Source organism: Anas platyrhynchos, chromosome 2 (assembly GCF_047663525.1).
Source record: "Anas platyrhynchos isolate ZD024472 breed Pekin duck chromosome 2, IASCAAS_PekinDuck_T2T, whole genome shotgun sequence".
NCBI lineage: Eukaryota > Metazoa > Chordata > Aves > Anseriformes > Anatidae > Anas > Anas platyrhynchos.
Genome location: NC_092588.1, coordinates 22789934 through 22814204, shown reverse-complemented (window position 1 = coordinate 22814204; position 24271 = coordinate 22789934). Strand labels below are relative to the sequence as shown.

The window sequence follows — 24271 nt, the reverse complement described above, 5'->3', positions numbered from 1 at the left end:
CCTTTGTCTAAAGACCTTTGTCTTTAGCAAACAGACCTTTGTCTTTGGGAGGATGGACTGAATGAATATACAGGACAATGGCAGCAAGGGTGACTACAGTCCAGATAAAAGGGTTTGTGTACAAATGCATCTCATCTGTTGTAAAATCCTAAGAGGTGAGCCTTTCTCTCCCCTAAACTGTCCACACAGCACAGTTGTCTGGGAAGGCAAAAATAATAAAACCTGTGGACAACTAATGAAAACACAAGGATGAGAGAGAGGCCAAGGAACTAACGTGCCAACAGGTAGCACTGAGAAAAAAAGTCAGGTTCAGATCAGAGACTTTGACACCTCAAACTCAGGGGCTGGACTATTCACTGGGGACATGGGAGCCCTGAGATCACTCCCCTTTCACCAGGCTGAATTTGAGCCCACATCTCACAGCTCCTCAGAGTGTCCTCACCACTCAGCCTAGCAGAAGGAATGATGGTTACCATCCCTTCCATTGATGCTTGTATCCCCTTGAGGGTTTACTGGATGAGAAATGAAAATGATGTTCTCATCATGCAGGAGGCCACCGGTCTGGCTTTCAGTCACAATAAAAATATCCATCATTCAGCAGGAGTGACTGATCTAACAGCAGAACTAGAGGAAAGCATTCACACCATCTCTTCAGGAGAAGGAAGGAGGCATGAAAAACTTTCAAGAGAAGAAAAGGCGGGGTGGCAAGAGTAGATTGTGAACTTCCAAGCTGGCTACTCAGTGTAATACAGGTTTGGATGGCTCTGGAGGCAGGACCAGAAGCAGATGATTGAGAGAAACTTGGCTGACAGACATGCAGATGGCTCAGGAATTTAGGCAATCTGAGGGTGAAGTGGAAAGGGCATGGGAATTTTGAGGTTTAGTTTTACTTATGGTGTAGGTTAATCTAGTACTAATATCTTACAGGATCAGTGTTTTAAGACATTAAACCTCTTACGTGCACCACAAGAATGCTCAGAATATACTGGAAAATTGCCCTTCATTGAGATAACTCCTTTCCCCAGACAAGCAGCTATAATGCATTATAAAATGAGATCTCATGCTCTGTGCTGAAGGGAAGGGGAAGAAGAAAATGAAAGAAGAAATCCATTGAAAATAATGTCTTCAAGCATAAGACACTGGGAACAGGCTTCCCAGCTGTCTGAGGAAGATAAGGACAAAAGCGAAAGTGAGGAACATTTTAATGTGTCACTGGTGATAGGAGCATTAGACTTGGCAGCAAGCTGTATTTCTTTACTTAAGCAATACTTAATGTTTTTGAAAAAGTACACAGGGATGGAAATTAATTAAAAAAAATAAAATAAAAAAAAATTATGCCTTTCTGCAGAGAGCTGGGAAGGCACCCAAACTCCAGATCCTCATGAGCCAGGGAGGAGTCTCACCGTATAGATTCATAAAAGGTGTTCAGACATGAAGTATCTCCACTTTGATTCTCCTTAATGTACAGGCTGCCCATGAGTGAAACACCTGTCTCCAAGAACAGCTTCTCAATACCTTCAGTTCCTGGGAGGAACTGCTCACGCAGGCTCATGCTTTTTACACACTGCTGTAGAGTCACCAAACCACGCAGTGGCTGAGGCTGGCAGGTACCTGTAGAGTTCACCTACTCAATCCCTGCCCAAAGCATGGTCAGCTACAGCAGATTGCCCAGGGTCATGTCCTGTCAGGTTTGTATGTCTCCAAGGATGGAGACTCCTCAACTTCTTTGGGCTAGTAGTTGACAACCTTTGCACTGAAGATATATTTTCTGATTTCTCAGTGGAATTTCCTGTGTTTCAGTTTGTCCCCAAGGGCATTGCTGAGAAGAAACTGGTCCTATCTTCTTCACAACCCCCTCCCTTAAATATTTATACACATTGATGAGCTCCCTCCTTCAGGCTAAACACTCCCAGCTCTCTCAGTGCATGCTCGTACATCAGGTGCTTGAGTCCCTTAAACATTTTAATGGCCCTTCACTGGATAAACTCTATTATTTCCAGGTCTTTCTTATACTTGGGAGCCCAGAGCTTGGCACAGCACTCTGTATGTGTCCCCCCAGTGCTGAGCAGAGGGGAAGGATCCCCTCCCTCAACCTGCTAGCCATGTGCCACCTAGCACAGCCCACATCTGAGTCTGGCTGGGCCTTTTCTGCCAAGCTGCTCTCCAGGCAGTCAGCCCCCAGCCTGAGCTGTAGCAGACCATTGGTCTAGGGCAATATTTAAAACCCATTGGAAATAAAGGAAGAATCTAACTTCTGTGCCCTTTTACATGTAGACGATGAGGCTGTTCCATAGGGAAACCTTCTTCCCTTCTTCCCTCTCCCTTGAGAACTGGGCAAGCAGCAGAGGAGATTACAGCTAGCTGCTGGAAAAGTACTTTTAATGGTAAAGAAAGTAAAGCAATGGAAAATCATGCAAGGAGATTATTAAAAGACTGTCACTTAGACAAGTACCTAACAGGAATATATTAAGCCTAAATGATACTGCTCTCAAGCAGAGGACTGGATTAAATGAACTTTCAAAGCCTTGCCATGGATCTCAGCTAATTCTCTATATGAAAATAACGGCCTGAGTATTTGAAAGCAAAACAAGCAAACAAACAAAAAACAACCTAAAACACTGTTATTCTAAATATGGTACCTATCATCTGACACAGCACTGAAACTCAGCTACTTATTCCCCAAAAGTCATTTTATGGTCTTCTCCTCTGCAGTATCCCAATGTTCTGCAAACACTGATCATTTATCTTCCCAGGGCTCCTGAATACAAGGAGGAAACATTAACTTCCTTGTTTACCCATAGTAGCTGAGGTGTAAAGAAATAAAAGTCAAAATTGTTAAAAGAAACCATAACTTTGGTTTCTGACTTGAGGTGCTTAAAAGAAGAGATTTTTTTTTTTTTTTTTTCAGGATCTACAACGTATCTTCAAAGCACAGCTCCCATAATAGTGAGAATTCACCATATCCCAAACCAGGTTCCAGCTGACAGGGTTTCCAGAAAATCAGTTAACATCTGTGAAAAGTTTTGAGTTAAGTGACTAGCCCAGCATTTCATAGGAATGATGTTCAAGATAATAACAACAAAATCCATAATAGCAACAAAATCCAATACCAGGACAACGCTCAGTTTCCCAAACCACAGTACAATCCTTTCCTATCTTGAAATCCTCTGCCATCACCCTCCAAATTCCAGTTTCTGCAATGAGGTAACCATGATTCATCCCACAGCAGGTCCATCCTGTGCAGTGAGGAAAGAAAAAAACAACAAAAAGGCTGTGGTCATGCAATTAGAAATTGGATGACAATACACAGAGTGGACCTGAATTATGGCAACTTTAGTTCTGGCATTCTCTGTCCTGGCTTAACAATTATGGTGTTCTTTTATGGGTTTATTTTTTTACTGTTTCAAGTAGTTTCTTAGGTTTTTACAAAACCTAACTGGAAAGACAGATTTGTCATATGGAACCAGCTGACCCACAGCTGGGTAAACAGCAGAACTGAACCTTTTCTATCCTCCATGCTGCTCAGTGGTCTGTGGAGATACACTGGCAGAGCTGCTAATAACGATAGGCTGTTATCTTCAGATGGTTTTTGCATTTGCATATTTTCAGACGTGGCTTTGGCATTCCAGAAGGAACGAGTGATATGTCTTCTTTTCTTGAAAAATATTCCTCCAAAAATTTTACATCTCCTTCTGTCACTCCAGATTCTTTCCTTCAGGTTTTGTTAATTTTGCAGGTATAATGGTATGCTGGCTGCCCTGCAGTTATAAAAAAAATAAATAAAAAAAATCAGACTCGTATTTTTAAAAGAAGGTCAGTTGGCACATTTGTCTGCATCAATGTCAGGGACAGAAAACACACTGTGGACTTCTAACTGGGTAGGAAACCTTGTTACCTTCCTCCTGAAGCTGCGCATGGTTCCTGTGCTGATTTCTGAACCCAAAGAAAAGTTGACAGCATAGATCTCACTTCTGATCTTCCACAGGTTTTATATACATCCAATTACACTGACTCCTGTATAGTTGTTTCCAGATAAGTAACACCAGCAAGTAACGATAGTGTTATATAAATACATTTTATCATCTAAGTGTGACTGCTTTCCCCTGTTAAAAATTCAAGAATGATCTAGTACATATGTCTACACATAAAGGCACAATTAATTTCTTCTTGGCAATGGAAATCTCTTACCTCAATCAAAGTCAACATAGAGGCACTAATAAAACAATTAGATTTGAAGTACCTCTGATTGTTTAATAACTTTAGACCTGCATACAAATGAGTCTTCCAGCTTTAAATATATAGAATGACTGAAAAAGTCTAATGCGTTTCCCTGCAGAGGAAAAGAAGCCAAGGCTGGAAGGATTGCATTTGGGAAGTAGAAGCAAGAACCATGGAACCACTCATCCAAATTAAATGACTTTATTATTAATATCACTCAGAAGCTGTGTGAAAGAAAACAAGCTGAAAGGATATATTTAAACATGCCAAATGTGTTAGAGATATCTTACACGCATTTCACTGTCCTCAGGTATGCACTAATTGGCTTGTATTTAGGGCTAGCTGACCTGCAAAGCACTTTAGTCAGTACACTGGGAAGCCAGAAGAACATATCAGAGAAAAAAAGGACATATTTTTGCCATGATCAGTGCTACTTACAAACGCAGTGACTTACAGCATAAATCTGGGGAACATTAGATTGCTACTATTACATTAGTTTCTTTCTAATGACTGGGCAAAATCCCCAAATGACACAACTCTTCAGGAAGTCTTTGAGCCAAGCTGAGCTGATGTAGCCCATGAAAGAGCAACAACAAGAAAAGGGGCCAAAATCGAATGTCATTGATAAGGCTCATTGATAAGGCTCTCAGCCTTTCCTCCTGTGTCAGGTGCTCCAGTCCTTTAAACATCCTAATGGCCCTTCACTGAACTGGCTGTAGTTATGTCCACGTCCCTGCTACTGGGGAGCCCAGACCTGCCTGACTGCTCCCCTGAGGAAGACTTTGCCGTCCTGGTCTGTTCTGTCCTGTTCCAGGTTCTCATTCTGCACCCAGACAAACACAAAATGAACGTCTTTGACTTTGGGAAATAGTTAGCTTCTTCTACATGTTTACTCTTTATTCCTTTCACAGGTAGAGAATTGTAAGTCTTCCTGAAAATCACCGTGTGGGATAAATTCCCTTGGAAAAGAGAAGGCCAAAGCAACATACCTGTGTTGAAGGTAGGCGTGCCAGCTGCTTGTAGTTGAGCTGATGTTAGTTTTAACGAGTGGTCACAGCACTGTGGTCACATTTACATGGATTTGAGTATAAAACAGCAATTTAAATACTGTTCTGGGAATGTATACAAGTTGCCAACATATGCTGAAGTCCAGCCTGGTCTGCATGCTGTCATTATCCATAAGAGCCAGAGGACAGTGTGGGAAGGCCTCTCTGCACAGTAATCCCATGTCCATTTGGCTGTGTAGGCAAGCTCCTTGTGTCTTATTTCTTCTTCTGACCTATACTCTTGGGAAAACCTCCAGGAAAAGCCCATGTCCCGCACAGGGAAGCCTCACCGCTGTTGTCCCTCCATCTTTCCAAGGTTGTGTCTCTGATACAAATCTACCCAGATTAACACAGGAATTTAGCAAGGGGAAATGAATCTGTAGATAAGAGAAATTTTCCTGGCTTAGCTGTTTGGCTACATTGCAATAAGAATACCTATCTAGAAAGCGTTTCCTGTTACTAAAGGCATCATTGAGGAATGTTTAATTCTTAGCAGAACTGCAGTCCTTGTTCTACACAATCCAGATGATATAAATAAATAAACCATGAAATGTTCAGAGAAGACAAATCACCAGTCCATCAAAATGCCTGATAAATTAGTTCAACAGACTGGACTACAGGCATGTTCAATGAATCATCATCACCGAGAGTAAATAAATTCAGATTAAGAAAAACTTGATTGAATCATGCTGAAGTTTGGCACTTAACAAAATAGATCAGTCTGAAGTCTTGCATTAGGAACACATAATCTCTTAAGATTTATGAGTGTTATTGCACACCACATATGTTTCTAGGTTACTGTTTGCTGTGTTGAGAACTGGATGCTCTGAGCATTTGCCTGCTATTACACATCTTAAACTCCAAGAAACTGTTCTCCTTGCTCTCCTCTTTGGGGTACAGAATGAACTTTTACAGTAGTAAACTTCCTGATTGCTTCCTTTCCCCCAGTCAAATTCCCAGTCTCTCCCAGACAATTTTTGGTTCCATCTGATTATTTAATGCTGTTTCCTAACAAATCTGCAGCATGTTGCCACATAGCCAAAATGTGAATGGACTGCGAGCTGAACTCAGTCATTTTGGTTCAGCCAGTGGAAAGAATCCTCAGCTTTTTTAATCCAGTGACACAATCCCCAGACACTGGTCATTTCATTAATCTTTTTTTGGTAGCTGTATATTAGGAACAACACATGTCCATGGAAATCTTCTAAACCACAAATCAAGACAAGAAATGTCCACTTTTTTATCAATAATTACTTTTGTTTAATGTTTATGTTATGGCAATATCCAAAGGTCACAATCGGGGTGGAAATCCAGATGTGCTGACTGCTGTGGAGATGGGAAGGTAAAGCCCTTTACAAAGCAAATTTAAAAATCATAAACACTTGCAAATCTGATGGCAAGTTTTTCTTTGGTGTAATAGCATACAAACCTCAAATATCTTTGCATTTAAGGTTTTCATTGAGCTGCAGATATTGGCTAGGGATAGAGTTAGTATTATCAGCCTTATTATATGTACCAAGAGGTATAATATGCAGTTTGAGTTCCAGACTAACACTGTGGGGGACTCTCCTCTCAGCCTTGGATAACAATCTTATTTTACAGAATGCTTGAAAGAGCAAACTGGGATTTACAGCTAGCATTAGGGATTGTGGGTTGACATTGTCAGAAGTTGATATTTATAACCTGAGTGTTATCACACAGGCAACAAAGCCTCATGTCTTTATCCAAGTAACCAGGTGCATTTTCATCTGGAAATACTGATCTTCCCCATACCCTCCAATTCACATTTTAGTGAAGGAAGTGACAGAGTCTTTGGAGGGCCCAAAACTGCATTCCAAGAGGATGCAGGATATAATATGGCAGAATCTTAAGTATGTTCAGTGCAAATCAAAGTGTGATCAGCGTAAGCAACCTCTAAAGCTACAGAAATAAACAAAAACTCATAAATACTAATTTTGTACCAAAGCCCTGTCCTAAAGACTAATTAATATTGATGGATACCATAAACATTGCAGATACACACATACAAATATACACAGACACATACACACTAATAATATTTGTCGTATTATGACCCGCTTCTGAAATAAGATGAGTTTCTTCTGAAATACAAAAGTAATATTCACCAAAGCAAACATTTCCTTGGTTACCCTGATGCTCCAGCCCATCTGTAGGGCAGACAGGACCGCTGTACAAAGCAGCCTCTTCTGCTGGCTGCAGGATATGGCTCAGTCAGATGTTCTCTGTCTACTGACACGATCTGTGTGATGCTCAGTTAACACTTTAAATCATCCCCAACAACACTGAGAACTACCCTAACTACCCTACTACTGAGTACTAACCCTACTACCATGCCTTGGCTGGCTGAGGTACATCTAAGCAAATATTTTGTCCAAGGAACTGCAGAGAAACAATCTGCAGAGCATGAATCTATGACAAGTTCTCTCTGGAAAATGTGGCCCAAGGTGGGACACGCAAAAGGAAGCGTGGCTAGTGTGTGCACTTGGCAGGGGGACCGGGGAAAAGTGAAGGGAAGAACAAGGAGCAAACTGGAAGGGAAGAAGAACTCCTGTAAGAGTGGAGCAAGTACCGCTGCATCTCAAACAGCTCTCATTCCCAGACACAGCAGCAATTCATCTGCTCTACTTGGGGCAGATTGTGTGAGTCACAAATAGGATTTCACAGCCAGCAGCAAACTTGTGAGCCATAAAACCCACTCCCTACAATTACAAAGTGATCACCTCACAGTGATGTTGTAAGGCCTGATCAACTTATATTTATATAGCACTTGGAGATCCTTAGATGAAAGTCGCTATAAAAAGCTAAGGATTTTTCATAGTGTTCATAGACCACCTGCTCAGACCAGAAGCATTCACTTTTAACATTGCTTGAGCCAGCTACCAATCTGATATCTCCACGGGAATTTCCTAAAACAGATGTGGCTGTCACATTTAATCTTTCTTTTACTAGGAACTCTGAGAAAAAGGAACTCCTGGAAAAGGAAATAAAACAAATCGCATTAAAACTGATGGTGAGAAGAAGCCCCGTAATTCTGTTCCCACAGCTCATGGATTCTCCATCTGTACCTTTCAGAAAGCTGCCATTAGTGACTAACTCCACTAGCTCCACAAATTAGACCTGACCTAGATTCACTGAAGTCTTTGTTCAGCAGCTGGTTAGTGTAATGTTCTGACTGCAGCAAAGTTCAGAATTGCTCTACAAAGCAGTGGTTTGAAAAGAAAAACAAATAAAATGGAATTCATGTTTCCCTGTGCTCACAACACGCTAGCCCCACTCGACTTTATACCAAATGTATGTCAGTGAGCTGAGTGGTGAGGTTTAAATGACTGCAGTATTCTCATAACTCCATAGCATGCTCTTGAAAAAAAATACTGCATTATTTCCTCTTACTCTTTATTATAGAAATAACAAACTCCAGGAGACCAAAGAAAAGCACGGTTCTGAAAACCAGAGGTGGTTATAATTAAGCATATCGTTAAGTGCTTTGTTGAATTAAGGTTAAAAAATCTGAAGTTTAAAATCATGTTAGCAAAGGATAAAACAGTTCAGAGGGTTTTTTAAAATCTGATCTGAACCATATGAAACTTTTCTGAGCATGGATCTGGACTGGCATCCCTTCAAAATAAGGTTTCCCATGATGTTTTGGACTTTCTGCATTGTGTGTAGAAACTGAGCACAGATGTCCCGACATGTTTCAGAGACTTTAAAACCTTTTGTTTCACGATAACAGTGGGAAACATTAATTAGAATCTTATTTAGTGATCCAGTTTGGTGGTGTTTTTGTTTTGTTTGTTTGTTTTTTTTTTCTTTTTGAATTGGCTTGCTCTTATTTTAAATATAATCCAAAAATATCAAAATGAATCCAAAGGAAATAGCTTCTTGATCCTTCATCCACTAGTGAGAGATTTCTTAAATATTCTTTGGAATATTTGGAGAGATAGAAGAATGTGCAAACTCCCAATCACACCCTCAGATGGGCAAGTCAAACCTTTAGGATAAATGACAGCCCAAACTGCATTTGAGATACATTTCAGGAAAGGCACTACCGTGGTAGAGTTACAGGGGGTGAATCGGAGATGGACCACTGCTGCAAACAGTTCATTATTGTTACTGAAGGGGCAGGGGGTGCTGTCCCATTCGATATGGTCACATAAGCTTTAAGCAGGCTATGGAAAAGTTCTTAAATTCTGTTTGCTGTGTAGGCAGTTATTAGAAAGTAAATGTTTGAAGTTGACTCTGTTTTCCACTAAGCAGAATTTTTTTAATAGTCTGTAGCAATCGCAATATGGCTCTGTGTGTCACGAAATATTTCTCTTTCTGCTTTAGTCTGTTACTAAAAGAGGAGCAATCGCTGAAGGCAATACCATTAGAGAAACATATCTTGTTGGCTGAGCACAATGGTTACTTATCTCCTAGACAGTGCCCTTCCAGGCTGTGTGCTACAGACAGCTCAAGGAGAGAGAGATTTGTCTTAAATAGCCAGCTGGCAAATTTTGCACGTGGTGGTTTATGAGGCAGTGGTGAATGGTCCACAGGACAGAAACTGGGAGAGAGTATTCACAGCAGCTGTCCTGGGAAGCTTCGGGAAGCTCGCATGTGTGACAAGCCTTTCACTCACTCCCTTTTAGCAAGGCTGGGCAGTGAGGATGTACATGTCCCTTTCTCGTCAGGCAGTTACTTCTTTAGTCACCCAGGGCCCTTCACCTTCTTCTCCGTCAGGATGATTTTGGAGGAAACCTTTGCTCTTCTCTTGGTGAAGCAGCTGGTGCAACCTAAGTAGAGACTGAAGAACTGCGAACTCCAGAGGCCATGATGTACCAGCTCAATCCCTTTCAAGGACTATGAAGATAAAGCAAAGTCTCTGATTTTGGGTAGCTTCATAAAGAGCAGACAATGCTGGGATTTCATACTGAATAAGCTGAGAGCCCTGCGCAGGAGACAGGAGCCAGCAGCTTCTGATTCTGTGCTGAGATGGACAAACGTTGGAGGTAGAAGTGCAGGAGCCTCTGATGGTCCTCTGTGATCAGAGCTGGGTCCCAACACTTGTTATCTCCCAAAAATCTTTCTACCCAAATCTCTATGACCTCAACCACAGAGGCATCCAAGGACCTAGGTGAGCATTCTCTCCAGGCAGTATTTGGTCTCTCCCTCTTTCCTAGGAAACAGAATTAACCTACAAGGGCCCAACTGACACCAAACAAAATGGGCAGCTCTTCTATTGTGTCTGTCTTGAGATAATTCCTCCTGCTCGTGGGAATTAAGGGTGTTACAGAGGACAGAAAGCATTTGTCTTTGGGGCTATACAGTGGATAATGTAGTGGGCCACTTAAGGCACTCAGAAGGAAACAGTGCCTCAGTCCAGGAACATTGCACCCCTATCTGCCTTGCTCCATCCATATGGGGCAGAAATTACAGGCTGCTCACAGTTGTTTACCATCTTTGTTTCCAAAATTGCAGCTTTCAGGTGGCACCTAGTCAAAATAAAAACACAACGTGAGTCACTGACAGGAAATCACAGCGCAGGTGAATGCAGATTTTGCCAGGTTTTATGTGGCAGATTAAAGAGTAGCTCTGGGGCTTCCAGCAGGCAGAGGTTAGGGAGACACTACCTGCAGCATCAGGCCGTTGGGGTAGCTAGTGAGGGATCGTGGTGGCAACCCAGGTGTGGCACATGTATTTTCTGCTTTCCCTCTGCAGAAACACTTTTGCAATGTGCAGGGAATGTCACTCGTGTGCCTGCTTTCCACTTCCTATCATAGAACAGAGTCATACCATAGAACAGCTTGGGTTGGAAGGGACCTTAAAATCCATTTAGTTCCATCCCCCTGTCATGGGCAGGGACACCTCCCACCAGCCCAGGTTGCCCAAAGCCCCATCCAGCCTGGCCTTGAGCACCTCCAGGGATGGGGCATCCACAGCTTCTCTGGGCAGCCTGTGCCAGGGCCTCACCACCCTCTGAGTGAAAAGTTTCCTCCTAACATCTAATCTAAATCTTGGACTTCTCCCAGTGCATCATCTTAAATCTAAACCTGCAGTCCTGAAAACCCTTTTTCCCTGTTGCTTATTGCTACTGGAAATAGTTTACAGTTCCAAAGTACAACCATGTCTCTCCTTTAACATAGAATACCTACGGTACAGATACCTACACCTGAGCTAGGCATTGGTTATATATACACTCACAACTGGTGTGGCTCATTCAGAGCAGCTCAATAAAATGAAAAAACTTGGTGCTGAGGATATTATGTGCAAGCCATAGATGATTCAGGGGTTAGTTGGAGTAGCTCTAGGTTAGTCTTGTGGACCAAATATTCATTTGTGTTGGACTACATTAGACATACTCCTGCAGCTTAGCTTTTGAGACATTTTTATCCAAAAGGAGTGCAGTTCTCAGCCTCAGTGTAAACCAAATCATAGCACTGAAGCCAATCAGGAGGATTACTTCAAAAGCAGAACCTTAATCCCAAGCAGAATGCTTGTGTAAACATACCCACTGCAGGCTCCTCTAATATTTTTCAGTCGGGTTTGTAGGCTTGGTTCATTCAACCCATCTCAGACTCCAGTTTTCAGTAGGGGACAAAAAGCTGAAATTCCACAGGCTGTACTAAGTGGAAGCCAGAGATCCTTTCTTGCCTTGCACTCCATGACTCCAGGGTATGGTGATTTCCCTGAGGAAGACAGCGCTGCCTGCCCACAGGGCTTGCAAAGGTAAATATTATCAAGTGTCCCTTGTAGTCAAGCATCAGGTGCTGTGGGCACAGTGGTGACTAAGCAGGTCAAGTCTCAACAAAAGGCAGGGGACAGCAGAGTCATCACAGCAAACCTTCATTGCTCATGCAGTCTGAGCACCGCAAATGATCAGGATTTGCCACTGTAGAGCCGCTGTCAGGCAAAATGAAAAGCAGGCTGCGTGGTTCATTTCCTTCGGCGGCCAGATGGCCTTTCTGTGGTTCACAGGAGTTTCACTTTGTCACATCAGAGGTTTGTTTTCAGACATCACTGCCACTGCCTTGTGAACTTCGAGCTTAGTAATGCATTTGACTCACCTTCCTCCCCAGCTTTATACTGAAAATGCCACAACAGCTCACAGAAAGCCTTTGCCTCCCAAGGAAAGCAGGACTGCCTGTCAGGACACTTACATAATGAGCAGGTTCATGAGCAAATGGCACTGCACTTCTGCCCGGGGTTACAGGAGGGAGGTTTGACATCGTTCTTCCAAGAACAGCTGAAAGATCCTACAGATGGGCTAGACTTGGCTTCTTGAAAACTTCAGTTCAAAAAAGCTGGCCACAGATCATCAGCAGCTAAAAGTTATGAGATTGGCCACCTTGCTGACATGAGAGGGTAAGAGCAAGGCGAATTTGGACCAAACCCTCCTCTTCATACCTCCTGTCAGATGGGGGCTCTGCCAATTCTGGCTGTACTCACATCATCTGTGTAAGAATCCAGAGAGGGATGAAATTGTTTAAATCTCTCATCAACTTATTCATTCTTTTTGCCTTGGCAATATTCTGTAACAGTCCTTTTCCAGTATTTAAATGAGCATTATGTGCAAAAATATATACGTAAATAAATATTTATAAATATATTTACCAGTTGGCTACAGTCAATGGTTGAGGTAGGAGGAATGATGTCAAGAAAAGATCTTAGCTTTGCTCCCAGCTGTCTGTGATGCTTTGCAAAGAAAATCAGATTGTGTCTATTGATCTTTAATACATCAAGACTCCAGGATTTTCCAATCTATCTGGTGCAAAAGGAACTGGTCAGCAAGAACATAAGTTTCAGTCTGGTTCCAGGACCAAAGGGGGATGATCTTCCAGTAAATCTTAATTTCAGACTTCCCACCTCCAGCCTAATAGATGTTTGTGGCCTTACGTCCAAAGTGAATCTATCCACCAGCCAGTGGAAGTGCTGATTAAAACACTGACTTAGGTCCAATATCTTCATTTAGATCCTATTCAATATTTAATTAAGGCTGCAGAAGGAGCCATTTCACTTCTTCCAAAGCTGACAAGGCACCCAGGTTATCAGTGCCACACACCCCTGTCAGCATTAAACTCCCTGCAGGGTAGTGCAGGTGTGGGGCTGCCAACAGGGCCGGACGGGGACACGGGCAACATGTCCAGGTGGCAGCTTCCTACCCCCAGTTTGTCGCCAGCATGGCAATAATTCCCCATTTTGTCACGGTTTGGGTCACTACAAGTCCAAGGCAGGGCATATAGCCATAGGAAGCATGCCACAGGAGTCCCAGCCAGGCACCAGCACCTTCATGCCTTCACATAGCGCTGGCATTTTCTCATGTTCCTTAAATAACATGGTACCATGTGTATCAATAAAACAGACCCCATCCCTCTCACACAGTTTCAAACAGCTTATGCCAAGTCAAAGCCTTTTTTTGTATTTATTTGATTTATTACTAGTCCTTCCCGAACATCACTCTTTTCCAATACATCACTAGCTCATCTTCAGAAAAAAAAATGACCTATCTGCTTCCTTTTGACATACCAAAGTGGATCATTTGCCTTAGATTCCACCAATGTGAGCGTGTCTGCAGTGATTTGTCCTGTTCTTAGGGCTGGAAAAGGCAAAAGCACTGTGTCAGCGATAGCGGGTGGCTGTGGAGCAGAGTGCATGCCTTGCAGGAACGTTCAGATCAATTTTGGATTACTACCTTGGGTGCTAGCAGCATCGTAGCCTCATTATGAAAATGCTCCGGCTGAGCCAATTAGCCCTAATTACAGGAGCGGCTATATTAGCCTTGGAGGAGTTGTAGCCTTACACAGTGATATTACTTTGCTGTTGAAGTTATTTCCAGCATCTCTGCATGAACTTCGTTGTGCCATTTAATGAGAAAATACAGAAATATCCCAGGTTAGAAATGGAGAGTGACCGGTGACTTTTCCAGGGAAAGAATAAGAACAGAGGTGGATAAATGCATTTCCTGAAATGAGTATGAGGCTGCCTACATATATATATATTTAATTTTTTTTGTAGCCAAGTAGCTTAAAAGGAGAGGACATTGCAAAAGCTTGAAAATCCTCTAAGCATATCTCCACTCAATTTCTTCTAAAGCAGCATTAGGGGGCAAAAAATCTAATTTAAAACTAAGAAAGAAAGTAATGAAAAATACATCTTTTTCAAATTCAATATGTTTCAAGCCCCGCGAGATATCTAGGATAGTGCAGAGTTAGTGAAAAGACGTTGCTTGAATGCACTGTCAGCAGTAGCTCACTATTCCTTGCAACATCACTAAGGAACATGAGTTATTTTTGTTCTAATGGTGAGTGGGAAACTGAAGCAGAGAAGATTTGTGATTTAGCCAAGCCCTGGGGAGCAAGGGGGGGACATCCAGCTCAGAAAGCCCAATGTGGTGGTTCCCAGCCCTGTGTCCTGCCATCCCTGCCCCTGGGCATTAAGAGCCGGTATAATCAGTGCTTCCCCAGTGATGGGTTAATCAGCCCTGAGACGAGGAGGCTGTCACACACGGACTTAACTGTGCAGCCGATGGGAAGCAGGAGAGGTTCGTGAAATGCCACCGGGCATGCGGTGAAGCCTGCTGGGACCCAGAGCCCGGCCCTGGGGCATCTACAGCAAAAGGAGAGACACCCAGGGGAGAGGGGGGGCAGCAGGACAGCCTCCATCCCAGGCACCCACCAGCAGGAGAGCCAAACATCAGGCAGCAGAAGGCAAGCAGGGGCAGTGCCTGCAAGAAGCGGCATCCCTGGGGGGCTGAGGGTGCTGTGGCCCTGTGGGAGTGTCCCTGAGACGTGGGGCTCCAGCCACATACGGTGTCAGTGGGACACCGTGGGGTGCTGATGGCACCTCATGTAGGAGGTCTGAGCAGGCTCTGGAGACCCAGCTGATGGCAGACACGACACCATCACTGACCTGTCCCACCCCATATCTCTTTGAAGTTACTTGGGCTCTTACAGGGCTGTGCTTTAATACCAGGGGGTGTCTTGTGGGTGGGGCTCAAGGGAATGGCCTCAAGTTGCACCAGGAGAGGTTCAGGGTGGAAATGAGGAGACATTTCTGTCAGAAGGAGCAGTCAGGCGTTGGGACGGGTTGCCCAGGGAGGTGGTGGAGTCACCGTCCCTGGGGGTGCTCAAGGAGAGGTTGGACGTGGTGCTTGGGGACACGGGTCAGTGGGTGACACTGGTGGTTGGACCAGGTGATCTCGGAGATCTCCCCAGCCTCAATGACCGATCCCAACGCCTCCTGGGGCTGAGCTCCATCCCCAGCCACAGGCGGTGGGCGGCGGCCAGGGGGGGCGAGGCACACCCGTACCCCAAGGCATTGGGGGTGTGTGTGTGTGTGTGTGTGTGTGTAGGGACGGGGGGGGTGGGAGGCTGCAGAAGACCTCCCCCCGTCCCCACAGCCGGCCAGGCAGCCTCACACCCACCCCCCCGCCCAGGGGCGGCTGCGCCATGCCGCCCCTCCCCAGGCGGTGAGGTCGGAGCGGCGGGGAAGAAGGGAGGAGAGGGCGGCCCCCGCGGGGGGTCGTCGCCATGACGAGAGGCAGCGCCGCCGCCGCCGCTGTCCCTTCAGCACCGCGGCGGGAGGAGGAGGCGGCGATGGCGGGACGCGGGCGGGGGCCGTCAGGGCGCCGCGGCCGCTGAGGGAGCACGGTAGGGAGGGAGCCCCCAAAATGGGGTTAATGGGGGCGGTGGGGACCGGGGGGGAAGGAGAGGTGCGGGGGGTGAGGAGGGAGAGGGAGGTGTGGGGGGAAAGGGGGTGGTAGGGGAAAGGGGCTGCGGGAGAGCGGGGCGCGGAGACAAAGGGGGAGCCCCGGGGGGCTTCGGTGGGAGAAAGAAGGGGAAGGGGAGGGAAGGGGGAGAGGGGGGGAAAGGTAAAGGGAAGGAGAGGGAGGAAAAAAAGGGAAATGAAAGGGGAGAAAGAGAGGGATGAATGAGAGGGAGATGGGGGGAGATGGAAGGAAGAGATGAAAGAAAAAGAGAAGGAGATGAAAGACGGATGAAAGAGAAAGAGGAGGAAAGAAGGAAGGAAGGAAAGAAAGATGGAGAGGAAAGGAGAGGAAAAAGATAAAGATGAAAGGAAAGAAAGACAAAGATGAAAGGAAAGAAAGAAAAAGATGAAAGAAGAAAGAAAGAGAAAGAGAAAAATGAAAGAAAGGAAAGAAATTAGAAGGAAGGAAGGAAGGAAGGAAGGAAGGAAGGAAGGAAGGAAGGAAGGAAGGAAGGAAGGAAGGAAGGAAGGAAGGAAGGAAGGAAGGAAGGAAGGAAGGAAGGAAGGAAGGAAGAAAGAAAGAAAGAAAGAAAGAAAGAAAGAAAGAAAGAAAGAAAGAAAGAAAGAAAGAAAGAAAGAAAGAAAGAAAGAAAGAAAGAAAGAAAGAAAGAAAGAAAAAAGGAAAGAGAGAAAGAAAATAATAAGAGAGAAAGAAAATAGCTGAGAAAGAAAGGATGAATAAAAGAGAAAGTCAATGGGTGAACATGCTGTAGATTTGCCCATTCTGCTGATTTTTTTGTGCAATCGTATCCTAGGTTTTTACTCCCTGTACCCCCCTGGAAGGAGCTCACTATGACAGGGCAGAGTCTGAAGGCTTTATCTGAGGCAAATTTCGAAGACAATGAGATCAGCATCAACGTTGGAGGCTTTAAGAAAAAGATGAGATCCAACACATTGCTAAGGTTCCCCGAGACCAGACTGGGCAAACTGCTGAGCTGCCACTCGAAGGAGTCGATACTGGAGCTCTGCGACGACTATGATGACACCAAGAATGAATTTTATTTTGACAGGAACCCTGAGCTCTTCCCTTATGTGCTACACTTTTATAACACTGGCAAGCTCCATGTGATGGGTGAACTCTGTGTGTTTTCTTTCAGCCAGGAGATTGAATACTGGGGAATCAATGAATTCTTTATAGACTCATGCTGCAGTTACAGCTACCATGGGAGGAAAATGGAGCCAGACCAAGAGAAATGGGAGGAACAAAGTGACCAGGAAAGTACCACATCGTCTTTTGATGAGATCTTGGCATTCTACAATGATGCCTCAAAGTTTGACAAACAACCCTTTGGAAACATCAGGAGGCAGCTCTGGCTGGCTTTGGATAACCCTGGCTACTCAGTCTTAAGCCGAATCTTCAGTGTCCTTTCAATAGTGGTGGTGCTGGGCTCCATCGTGACCATGTGCCTGAACAGCCTCCCAGACTTTCAGATTGTTGACAGCAACGGGACCCCCGAGGAGGACCCTCGCTTTGAAATCGTGGAACACTTTGGTATTGCATGGTTCACTTTTGAACTGGTGGCGAGATTTGCAGTAGCTCCTGACTTTTTAAAATTTTTCAAGCATGCCCTGAATTTGATTGACCTAATGTCTATCCTACCATTTTATATTACCTTAATTGTCAACTTGGTGGTGGAAAGTAGTCCGACCTTGGCAAATTTAGGCAGGGTTGCACAAGTCCTGAGACTCATGAGGATCTTTCGCATCTTAAAGCTTGCTAGACACTCAACAGGTCTCAGGTCTCTTGGAGCCACCCTGAAGTATAGCTACAGAGAGGTAGGGCTTCTTTTACTTTACCTCTCTGTTGGCATCTCCATTTTCTCAGTTGTGGCTTACACCATTGAAAAAGAAGAGAACGAGGGGTTAGCCACCATCCCTGCTTGTTGGTGGTGGGCTACGGTTAGCATGACCACGGTTGGCTACGGGGATGTTGTGCCAGGGAGCACTGCTGGCAAGTTGACGGCATCTGCATGCATCCTAGCCGGTATCCTAGTGGTAGTGCTTCCCATTACACTGATCTTCAATAAATTCTCCCACTTCTACAGGCGTCAGAAGCAGTTAGAGAGTGCCATGAGAAGCTGTGATTTTGGCGATGGCATGAAAGAAGTTCCATCGGTCAATTTAAGGGACTACTATGCTTATAAAGTTAAATCCCTTATGGCCAGTCTTACCAATATGAGCAGGAGTACCCCCAGTGAGCTGAGCCTGAACGATTCACTGCATTAGTGTACAAGTTTGACAGCAGTTTGCATGAGAGCTATCAAGAGCTATGTTTATGAATGTTTTCCTATTTGTCCTTTTTTTTTTTTTTTTTTTCCCTAGAGGGTAATGTTGCTGACACTGCACTAACTTTGCACTTGAGAAACTAAAGAAATTTATATTACAAGTTGACAGTTTGCACATCCTCATCCTGTTGCATCGGTACTGAATGCTGACCTTTTCATACAAGTGTTACCACTGCCATGGCATTAGTGCTAGCAGTATAGTGATGATTTGCTACTTTGTGCACTTCCTCATTTGAGCAGAGAAATGAGCGTACCCGAGTGGAATAAAAATTCTCAGCTGTGAAACTAGGGATGAACAAATCACCTATCACCTATACTGGTATCTGTACTAGTTCAAGACCATCACGAGGCAAGTGTAGGACTTCTGATGCATTTTATAACCATTTTTAAAGAATCACCTGTGACTCACTGACATGGCAACACTTTTCCCCTTCTTTCTGACTGGTAATTCTGCTCGTCACGTGTCTGAACACACCTCTGAGCTTCACATTTCAGTGGAAGTTTGCTTACTCTTTAGCACACATGTTAAAAACTGGGTGTTCTTGTTTTGAAATGCTGTGTACAGTAGTACTTTTTAGAAGCTCCTCAGCATAGACCTACCTCTGTTTCCAACATTAGGTCAACACCGAGCCCTCTGGAGAAGCCCAACCCTCATTTTCAGATAGCTGCATATTCAAAGACTTCCTCAAGTGACTGTAGGTGCAGAGGGGCATGAAGACATCTCAGGTTTCTCTTTTCAGAAGGGATGTGCTCACCGCTTGGTTCCAGTGAAATGCTCTGCGTTTCAGCCCATCAAAATGGTTCTGAGATTAGCCACACAAAAACGTGGGTTTTCAACAATTAGGAGCTCCAGTGGAAAATCTGGATTTGTTTAATGAAGAGAAATATTCCCACATGAACAGTACGGGCAGCATTTTAGGAACTGACATTCATATACTGCAAAAAGACTAATTATAAAGTTGCCATATGTGATGCTGAGATACAAAATCTAATTTTATCAGGAAAGCTTGAAAGCAGGTGTTGATGGCAGCCAATTCCATTACGCTTTCTGCCAAGGAAACTCTAAGGGGGAAAAAAAAATACCCTGCAAGTCACATTTTCCCTCTGAAAAGAACTCACAAGTTACAGCTAAGACTGTAAGGGCCTAAGAAAAGAACAGATACAGAAAAAGAGCTTAATACTGCACTCACTGTGGGCAGATCCTCCCACCCGGTTTTGTGACGTAGCCGGTTTAAATCCTCTCAAGGGCTGGCCTGTACTTTTTCAAGTCTTTTTCTTCTAAGAGAGCAGATCATCTGGGTTCTCAAGAGTAACCGTGAATCTGCATAAACTTGTTGTTTGAGTGATCAGCCTTTTCCCTTACGTAATTGTACAGAGATCAAACACTTGTAGCCAACGGGTAGAGCCTTCACATTGCTGGTGTGAGCTCTGCTATGAAACAAACTCCTGGCACTCAGAGGGCAGAGCGGCATTTCTTTTCAAATCCTGCAATTTTTCTGCCCCATTTATTACACATTTTGCTACTTTTTTATTTATATTTTTTCATGTGAAGACTAGAGATGTTCAGAAAAATTAAAACTGGTTAGGACAGAAAATACTAGAGCTAAATTAGTCCTGTTTGGAAGCCTGTGCTTACATACCGTAACAAGGAGTGGCACCCAAATTAAAGCCACCCAACTGGCAGAATAAAGCAAATATGGTATGGATATATCCTTTTTTTGGACTGTTAGGGGTTGCTGTCTGGTCTGGATCTTTTGGTGGTGGTGTTGTATCAGCTCCACCTAAAACCAGAAAGCTGAGCACCCAGGACCAGATTCCAGTGATCTGTCGAAGGATACACAGTGGGAAATAACTTATACCTCACCCCACTCTCCCCAAAAAATTCCCTTTGAACACCCTCCCTGGAAGTCAATAAGCCAGGAATTGTGAGGAAAACAGGTCCCTTACAGACTTACCAAAATAAAATGTGAACAGATTTCAGCATAGCCTGTACAAACCATGAAGTCAGTAGGCAAAAAGTTGCTTGGTATCTCCAAACGTCAAAAAACCTTATCCATGGCCCTGAAGATTGACTTGGATAACACAAATTAGGCATCCAAACTTGGGATTTTTGGCTAAGATTTCTTACTTCTGGAAGGCTGGTTCAAGTTCTTTACTGGGTCTTCACAGGCACAAATACAATTGTCTTATCCCTTCTTCGTATTGCATGAGTCTAAACTATCATACACCTACAAATACCCACCCAAAACATGGCACAGCACCTGTTGGATTGAAACTCTGTGAAAGAAACAAGAGAAGGAAGAGAAGGGTTTGTGTAGCACATCCACCCACTCCAGGCAGGTTAAATACTGCCAGGGAGGCAAAATCTCCCATTGGTGTCGAGGCCAACACGGCCCCCATCGGGTCTGTTGCTTTGGGGCCTGCAGAGAACCTCGCTAAGGTTCTCTTAAACCCTAAGCAATGGGTTTATCTCAGTTTCACGAGCAGTAGATTCACGGAGTCCAAAACCAGTGACTTTCAGGGAAGTTATTTGAGGAGACCTGTAAACTTGCCAAAGAGTCACAAATTTCCTCAGCTGTTGTGAGTTTAGCATTGCACAGGTTGATTCCAAACTTTGCAACACATCATTTCAATAACCTATAGCTTATCTTATGTTCTAGATTTATTACTCGTAGGGCTGATGCTCTGTCATTTCTGCAAGTATTGAATGGAATGTGTCCAAATTGCGTTTTACTAAAGAAAATGAAATACCCCAAGGAATTATGACTTTTATTGTACTGGTTGAAAGGAATTTTCATTATTGCTTTTTTATATAAGTGCTTTGGATCAAAGACACTAAATAAATAAAGTACTGAAATTTAATATGTTCTTATTATCATGACAATGACTTTATGCAGGACGCAGGAATTCCCTTCATAAACTTAACCAGCTCCATGTTAGAAGTAGTCAGACGTCGCTCCCACTACTCTGGAAGTGCATTCCAGAGCCGTGCTGCTCTCCAAGGCTTGTGCAACTTTTAGCATAATGTTATTAACAGCTGCTTTATATGACGCCTTTCTCATGCCAGCACTCTTCTGTAGCTTAAATAATTCCTCTTCCTCCTAGTGGTTGCACACGTGATGTATAGATAGACAGCCATCAGATGCACTTACAGGATTATTTTCTGGGGGTGATACCTGCCAAGATCCTTTTAGTTTTCTTTTTGCAAGCCTCCTTCCTCTGATTATCCTAGGGGATGTAGCTTTTTTTTTTTCTTTTTTTTCCTGCTTTACTTCTGCTTAGATTTAATCTGAGTTGGCACTGCACAGCATTGTATCTTGAATGAGATCACTTTATACACCACTATCAATATTTGCTTAGGCTAACAGAATTTTTCACTGAGGAGGATGACAATTATTCCGAGTAAAGTAATGTCGTTGTCTTAAATCACCAAAATTACCTAGGTGCTAGGTCCAAAATTATGAGGCCCATCCTTCCTGCCATTTTATGAATTAAGGTATTGCTAGTGCTTAGTCCAGTCTGTGGTGGAAGTCTTCATTTCTTATTAAACAGACAAATGTTTATATTTTAAGGAAGACTTCAATATCTCAAAAGCTTTTATGAGAAGAGGAGTGCTTTTTGATTAACCAGTACTCACCCCAGGCTTTTTGAATCACTGGTTTGTAAGAGCAGGGCATCTTCAGTTATAAAACTACAGGTCAGAATCAAAGTATTGGTGGACTAATTGGCAACTTTCTCCAGTATCTGAAACTTGAACATCATTGTGGTCAACAACCCGCTTACTGTGGGTGTGCAGGTTAGTGAAAACGTTGCTCGTGGCACGTGCTCCTCCCGCCTGTTGATGGTCACCTGCCTGGCAGCAGTGAAAGTGCTGCTACTGCTCTCCTTGGGCTGAAAGTCCCGAAGTGCTTAAATGAGGAATATGGTAATGTTCCAAATGAAGACACTTACTTTATTGCCAGGAATGAACTGTTAGAGAATCTTGATTTCTCGTACAAACCTAGGCTATCATTCAGAGATGTCCCCGAGAAGCAATATGTTGCGTTATTTTCCCGAGATGTAAAATCTATACATAGATTGTGATTAAGCTTTTTATGTGTGTTCGGATTTTGTATTACTGCCTGTTTTACGATTCACATACTTCCATCACTTGCAAATTCTCTCTCCCTGCAGACTACCTTACCCACTTTGAAAGCAGACTGTCTTTTCTTCACATAGCACAGCATGGTCTACTTCACAAGGAAAACTTAAGAACAAAGAACTTTGCATTTAATTTTCCAACTTGAATACCTTTGGTATGGGTACCTTTTTTTTTTGTACAGGACTTTATGAGATGGCAGCAAACTACAGTATCTGGTGCTCTTTGTACTGCGTTTCTTGTCCCCCTAGTGTGCTACTCACTCAAGATCTCAGCATTGTGCCACCACATGGAAATTAAATGCAAAAAATATGTATATTAACACAGAGATGAAGACTTTATTTACATTTCAGGACATTGTTAGTATATATTATAATAAAAGAGAAGCCTTCATTTTCTTGTCAAGACAGGTTTATTTTAAATACAGACATCAAGCTAAATTTCTACTTCATAAATGCAGTAAATTGGGGGGAGGGAGGGGATTGAAACACATTTTTTAGATGAGCAAATAGCACGAGCTTCTTGCTCTCTACCTCACAGATTAGGGACTAAGCGGCATACCAACAGCACTTGTAGGTGCTAAATCAATTTGACGCGACCTTTCAACTCTTCCAAACCAAGCCCCGTCCTCAGAGGCCCCAGCTGTGCACATACAAGCAGGAGGAAGCCCCTGGAGTAACTGCTCTTGCTCGTATCCTGTGGTGAGGTGTTGTACCAAAACTAGTCTTTTCTTATAATATATTTTTTTTGTTGTTTTCTCCCCAATTTATGCACCTGTCAACTTCCTCCTTAGTTACACCAGAAATTAATTTTAACTCCTGTAACTTATTTTTAAGCTGCCCCACTATTTAGGCAGAGCTAGAACAGTATTCCCATCCGGATTCTGAAGCATCTTTTACAGATTCTGCCTTTTCCTTTTGGGGAAAAAAATAGATAAAAGATAAATAAAAGCACTAAGCTTTTCACCTGAGAATAATCGACAGGGTTTCCAGTGCCACAAGAGGCAAAGCACCAGTTCTCCACCCACTTGATTCGCGGTCATAATGGATTTGCAACTGAGCAACTGCTGAGCTTGTATTGCCCTCATCAAGGTTTGTTAATCTCTTCACCTCTCGTGCATAAAGGGATGGGTCATCAGCTGGAAGAGGCAACCTCCAAGCAGTCTCGAAAGTATTTCCCAAAATAGCGCGATGCTGCTGGCCAAGGTCTGGCTCTGGTGCTTATTTCTGCTCCTAGTACAGCAAACGGGGAATCATCTCAGCCTCTGGTGGAGAGTCAGACTGACCTCCCACTAGACAAGGAGCAATTTGTTTGCCTGACATCATCTCACCCCTTTCACACAACCCTAAATCATGGAAGTCTTCGCTTTGATAAACGCGTGCAGCTGGCTGGAGGAGGCAGCGGCACGCAGCCAACCCTTCAACTTCACAGAAGCGTGGAAGAAACATCAGCACCTCCAGCTCTTCTTCCTTCCAAGGTACCAGTGGGGTTTGGCTTCTCACTGAACCCTATTCAGAGATAAACAGGGCTCGGGTTTTTTTTTTCAGGCATTGGACAAATTCTGCTACAAACCTGCTGATTTGTTCTACTAAGAGTGCTGCTCACTTGCAGATGCCCAGGCCAGTATCTCTTGGTGGTCACCACCAGTGCAGGTGCTCTGCGTGGTGCACGAGTCTGTATTTCTGAGCAGACTGATCCACCACTCACACTGCTGGCCTTCAGAGGAATTGTCATCACATTTGGAAGGTTGGTGATGCTCTAAAGTCACGGTTGGCTTACCAGCAGCCACTGCTCTCCCCACCGTAAGCCTTGCCCTCTGG

General features: G+C 43.8%; 1 protein-coding gene across 1 annotated transcript; it reads left to right on the top strand.

The window, feature by feature from the left end:
• Window positions 1–14585: 14585 nt before the first annotated feature.
• On the top strand, window positions 14586–22844 carry KCNS2 (potassium voltage-gated channel modifier subfamily S member 2). The gene is made up of 2 exons (XM_027452509.3): window positions 14586–15910; window positions 16784–22844. Exon 2 carries the CDS (start codon window positions 16821–16823, stop codon window positions 18252–18254), a length of 1434 nt encoding a protein of 477 aa, XP_027308310.1. The 5' UTR covers window positions 14586–15910; window positions 16784–16820; the 3' UTR covers window positions 18255–22844.
• Window positions 22845–24271: the final 1427 nt, after the last annotated feature.